General features: G+C 36.8%; 1 protein-coding gene across 1 annotated transcript in view; it reads right to left on the reverse strand.

Moving 5' to 3' along the window:
• LOC139741742 (RNA-binding protein 5-like) overlaps positions 1-783 on the reverse strand; it is a 42,079-nt gene extending 41,296 nt beyond the window's left edge. Inside the window, 1 exon segment of the mRNA XM_071652327.1 lies at positions 630-783. Coding sequence (XP_071508428.1) covers positions 630-715 — 86 coding nt within the window. The 5' untranslated portion in view covers positions 716-783.
• Between the last annotated feature and the right edge of the window lie 5,548 nt (positions 784-6,331).

Below are 6,331 nucleotides of genomic sequence, written 5' to 3' on the forward strand. Positions count from 1 at the left end.
GATATGGAAACCGAACAAGTACGAACGAAGACGAATCGACATACTGTAGACATTTGTTTCATTTTTCATACTGAAATGATTCCTCTGCTCATGAAAATTTCACTAAGGATAGAAAACACGTATAACTATGTAAAATACTATATTTTATTGCTGGTTATAAGCATTTAATGGAAATTTCTCAACAAATGTCACCTTACCATACAGGCTGTCGTCACAAGAAAAAGCTCCGTCACCGAGATTCTCAGAGCAGGGAAGATACCGTGAAATATTGCTTCGCAACATCAGAAAATAAATAGGAATTGCCTTAAAAATGCGATAAAACATTTTTTCATACATCATTCCACTAACCTATGCCATTTTAATGACTAAAATGTGTTTCACTCTGCAAAAATCTGGCACAAATAAAGTTGGGTCGAGTTGTCCAATCGCAAACCTGACCCTGGACAACTCGACCCGGTCGAGCTGTCCAGGGGTAGGGACGACTTGTCCAGGGACGACTTATCCCGCGGTCGAGTTGTCCAACCCCCATCGCGGCTCTTAGCCTCTTGTAGGCCTGCGCCTACAACCATCCAAAATGGTACGGCCCGTTACCGAACATTTTTACCATCATCTCTCAATCGAACACTAACCTTGATATTAGAGCAGCGTCGTCTTCAGTATCAAGAACATCCCGGCTCCGTATGCCGTACTGATGGTAGTCTTGATCTAGCGACATTTTGTGTCAATGGTCATTCAATTTCCACGATGTCTTTCACTATTCTAAGAGAAGAAAGTAAAAATGGCTGCCAGCTACCGACGTTTTGCCCAGTCTATGACGCAAGTGTTTTAGGAAAACGCCCTCTACTGATTGTGACAACTGCGTGCTGTTACTGCAATAATGTAACAGATCCTTTATTGTTAGAGGTGGAAATATGAAACAAAAAAAAAGAAAAGAAAAGAAAAAAAAAACCCGAAAAAAAACCAAAACCCAGCCCCTCATACTCACTCACTCACTCACACAAATACACACGCAAAAAAAAAAGGAAAATAGTAGTAGCAACCATAGCCCTACCACACCAATTAAATATACCAGTATAAACAAGCAATGTTGTTTCCTATAATTCTGTTTTCAGAATCTGCAAGGCTGACTTTCAAGGGCCATATGTTTCAAGAACAGGCATTACTGTATGCATATTACGTCATAGTACGCACGCTAGTCTTTTACTAGAAATGTCGCAATGACGACTGGTACCGGTATGTCTCTGCCATAATACATGGTTCTCCTAATAGGTCAATGGTAGGCCCTATCTATGCCTTGACAATGTGTGATGGCAGTTTCATAGAATTGCATTTGTCACAAATGTGTTGAATGTTCACATTCCTTGAACTAGGTTTCATTGGATGAATGGCTATATTGTCTAAGAGAGCAGGTAGGCCTACTGTAAAAGTGGATATTTTCGCATGACAAATTTTTCGCGCTCAGCCGTTTAAGAAGAGTGTTGCGCGTTTTTAATTCATTAGTTGAAAAATTATATTCATTTCTGCTGTCAGTTTCCTTCTGTTTGCATTTGTCTTTAATTCCATGGAATCAACATATCAGCTACTGGACCATATGGAAAACAAAATATATTTCCACTTTTACATATTGACAGATTGCAATCTATTCATTTTACAGGTGTCAAGGAATGGAATTCTATTAATGCTGACCCATCTAGCTAACATTTTCTAGGTTTAAAGTTCTATACAAACAAAGTGTATTCAGACAGATGGTATCCATGACTGACTAGACTTCCTTTCTTCCTCTACCTTTCTTTTTCTGATCTCTTTTTCTCTGTTCACTTAGGATGCATGTGTGAGTGTGAGTGTGTGTGTATGTGTGTGTGCGTGCCTGCCAACAAATTAAGCAAAAGTATGTTTTTGTGTTTGATAACAGATGATTTAAATACATATATGTGTTATTTCAATTTGGACTAATCTTCTGTATGTATTGGTCCGTGCCACAAGTGTTGGTTGATTGTACATATATATATATATATATATATATATATATATATATATATATATATATAGACTGTGAGAAGGGGTATCGACCATTTACAGTACCAGTGTGTGGCCTTCATTATTTGCATTCAGTGTGAAAAGAAGAGCCAGGTGGACGTAGCTAGGTCAATGTGTCTGTTTATTGCCGCCGAGCTTTCGGTCCCAAACGGACCTTCATCAGGGCTGTAACGATACAAAAATGACTCACTCGTATGGCTACACTAATAAATATATATTCATATATATATACTAATATAAATCTAACTGGCGTGAGTCTATAATGACTGTGTAATCAATCAATCCGTAATTACAGCTGTATATAACATATTCCAATAATCATATACATAATCAATTGCATATTATTGAATACATTTCATATCACACTCGTGTTATTAATTGAGGTGAAGATATATAACAAAGACACCAATTCAGTATCCTCATCTTATGTGTTGTGTGACAGACGACTGTAATAATATCAAACTAGACATTTTTATGTTGTCGACGGGAATATGTTATATACAGCTGTAATTACGGATTGATTGATTTCACAGTCATTATAGACTCACGCCAGTTAGATTTATATTAGTATATATATATGAATATATATTTATTAGTGTAGCCATACGAGTGAGTCATTTTTGTATCGTTACAGCCCTGATGAAGGTCCGTTTGGGACCGAAAGCTCGGCGGCAATAAACAGACACGTTGACCTAGCTACGTCCACCTGGCTCTTCTTTTCACACTGTATTTATATATATATATATATATTTTTTTTTAGGACTCCAGCCAAAAGTACACAATTGCTTCTTCCGTTAGGAGTCTTGGCATGTATTTGCTTCTTTGTGATGACCTGTAAGTTGTATATTGTTTTATATTTTGCCAAATAAATAAATAATGAATTAATGAATGGCCCAAAACTCTCTCTAGAGAATCTTTATTGCATAGTACATGTACACACTAAGCTTCAAGAAAATACCTGCATGCATTGCATAGATGTAAGGGAAATAGTGAAATTTTGAGCATTTGATTGTGACCTTTGACCTTAAACCTTGAGCATGTACACCAAAAAAGTTGATCGGCTCGCCCACTAATACATACGTGTATATATGCCAAGTTGCATGATAGGATACCTCAAACAAATTTTTAGTTACACTGTCCACAAAATTGATTACAGTCGGACGATGGAGGGACGGACAGACAGACGGACAGATGGAAGGATGGACAACCCAAAAACATAATGTTTCCAGCGATACTTTGTGGCGGAGGCATAAAAATAGGTGAAAATCTTCATGTGTTACATCAATTAGAACTATGGATGTTTCTATGCAAGATCTTTACACCATATTTGGAGGTGCTCCAAATGGGAATACATTCACACACCTTAGTTTTTGAAATCCACCCAACATGAGCAGTCTGCTCGGCTCACTCCCTCAGAAGCATTCTAGTCAGGATGCTGAATTGTAACATACACAGATGCTACATCAAACCAAGCAAGACTGTAAGTGGATAGTTTTGCCTGACTAAATTTTTTTTTTTTTGCGCTCAGCCGCGTAAGAAAAGTTTCATGTGTTTTTAATTCCGTGGAATCAAGACATCAACTACTGGAACATATGACATGCAAAAATATTCATGTGCTTTTATTTTCGCGATAGCTTCTGGTTGCACAAAATGCACGAAAATTTCAACACCGTGAAAATTTCCACTTTTACAGTATCTGGTAGTTTCATTATGAGAAATAAGTTCCACACATTTTCCATTTCGCATGTAGGGACCAATCACTGATTATCCAATCTTTATTGAACTGAACTTGTTACTATTGTACCTGTTAAGCAAGATACTTTCACATCATGAAATTTTCGTGAATTGGAGCCGACGGGTTTCTTTTCACAAGTTGCCACTGGCATTCAATGCATATAGTGTAAATAAGAACTTTTGCATGCATTCTAATTTTGCAAATCTTGGCTCTCATGAAATTTGCAAAATCAAAAATGCATGCAAACATTTCTGGTTTTACAGTGAGCAAAAACACAAATACAATTGTATTGTGGGAACACATTTCCATCAGTCCAATCTGGAGATAATGTTTGAAATCTATCCTGCCACTGCTCCCAGGGACCTTGGCCTGTCCCTGGACCTCTTTGGGGGCCAGCTGTACCATTTGAACAACCTTGAATCCCCTTTCTATGTGAATGCCTCCTTCCCAAAGTTTGTCCTGATCTGATCATAAGTTATAAAGAAGATACAGTGAAAGGGGTGAAGAGCTAACAGACAACCAACGGCTGTCATCAGAAGATGGCATCACTCAGCTTAGCCTCAGGCTCAGTTGAACCTTACGCACATGCACACATATCAACATGTATGACTTTACACAGCAAGATAATGTTTCTCTGTGTCCTTGCAAACAAAAATACAGTGTACATCAAAGATACTTTACAATATACAGTCATACCATACTCAGTAGGTTAGTTATTTTGTCATTCACTTAAAATATTTGAGTAGAGTGTATGATGACTATGTTAAACTCTATCCTGTTATTGAACACGCATATCAACAAATTTTAATCATTGTGCTGTCTGCCAATGCTTTTATGTTGTTGACACTCCTTGTTCGAGACAGAGTAAAGTGATAACAATGAATGTGCACTATCATATTGAGAGGTTATCTCAGAAATCTGAAGCCACATGCAAAGATGATGAAAAACAACACCAGTGACAAAATGCAATATCTAGTGGCTGTTGGTCACAAGTAACTAAATTGACCTGTACTCGCTGTATCTCCAAATTCAATGTCTATTGTCATAAATTCATCTTTGCATGTTCACTTCAAAAGGTCAGTCATCCTTCAGGCTGACCTAAATCAAGGTTTAGGATTGCATTGATTTATGTTTACAAGGAGGCGGACAAATTCTCAGTACACATAAGAAATTGGTATTTTGCAAGAAACAATGTCACTTTCTTTAAATGTATGTCACCGTTCCTTTTTTGTTTTTGTTTTTGTTTGGTATGTCAATAGACTATTCATTGTTGAATGAGTCACACCACTGGCCAAAAACATACTGCATGTGGTTTAAATGTGATGGATAAGATACTGAAGTGTGAATTCTTGCTCTCCAGTTTTTAAGGCATAAGTTTTACCCTCAAGTGAGTTTAAACCCAACTAGAATTATCACTGAAGGTGATTAATACCCCCGCCCCTAGTGTTGCTTTATAGTATGTGATGTCATGAGGGCAATGACGTTAATACCAAGTTTGTGCATTTGTCGAATTGAAAACAGAATAATTTTAGTTTACTGTACAATTAAAGAGTTGATACTGAGTATAAAACTTACAGCAAATGGAAACATGCTTTCCCCTAGCATCACTACACTTAAAGACCATCATACACACCAAATTTGATCTTCATAGCTTGAATGGTTTATTTTGATACAAAAATGAGTGGTTACCATGGCAACACATTTTCCTTAAAGGGTGTGTACAGTTCTGGTCGAGGTGAGGATTTAGCTTTTAACGTTTTGCGAGATATTCAGAAACAACTCTATGAGATGTCAAAGAGCATGCAGTTCTAAGGGGTATCAAAAGTTTATTCGATGAAATTCGGTTTTGAAATGGCTGAGATATCCAAAAACAAGGTGAAACAAAGAGATCCTAATAAAGTTGTGGCATGTCGCCTTTTATTATTAGCACTTTTTTGGATATCTCAGCCATTTGAAAACCAATTTTCATCAAATAAATGTTGAATCCTTCTAAAAATTACATGCTCTTTCATATTTCATAAGAGGCTTTTCATTATCTCACTTAGGAATGTTCAAAACATGAATCCCCACCTCAACCAGTACTGTACAGTCCCTTTAATCTAACACATTGGTGTCTTGCAAAACTACACTTCTAGATCATGATACATACTAAATTTGACTTTAATTGCTTGAATGATGGAAAAGTTATTCGATCTGCAAGGTTTTGGTAAAATTGTGGTTACCATGGCAATGGTTTGTGTGACAAACACAAAAATTATGTTTTCCACATCTTTACCTCAGGGCCATAATGCCTATCAAATTTGGTTTCAATTGCTTGAAAACTGTGGAAGAAGTTCACTCCACAGGATTTAAAAAAAAATGTGGTTACCATGGCAACGCATTGTCCGATACAAATACAAAGGACATTTTGCAAAACTACACTTAAAGAGCATCATACACACCAAATTTCACCTTCATAGATTAAATGGTTCAATTTGATACAAAAATGAGTGGTTACCATGGCAACACATTTTTCTTATATTAACACATTGGTGTCTTGCATAACTACACCTCCCGATC

Source organism: Diadema antillarum, unplaced genomic scaffold (assembly GCF_040938485.1).
Source record: "Diadema antillarum isolate AM-2024a unplaced genomic scaffold, OU_Dant_1.0 seq00000950_RagTag, whole genome shotgun sequence".
In the NCBI taxonomy this organism is placed as follows: Eukaryota; Metazoa; Echinodermata; class Echinoidea; order Diadematoida; family Diadematidae; genus Diadema; species Diadema antillarum.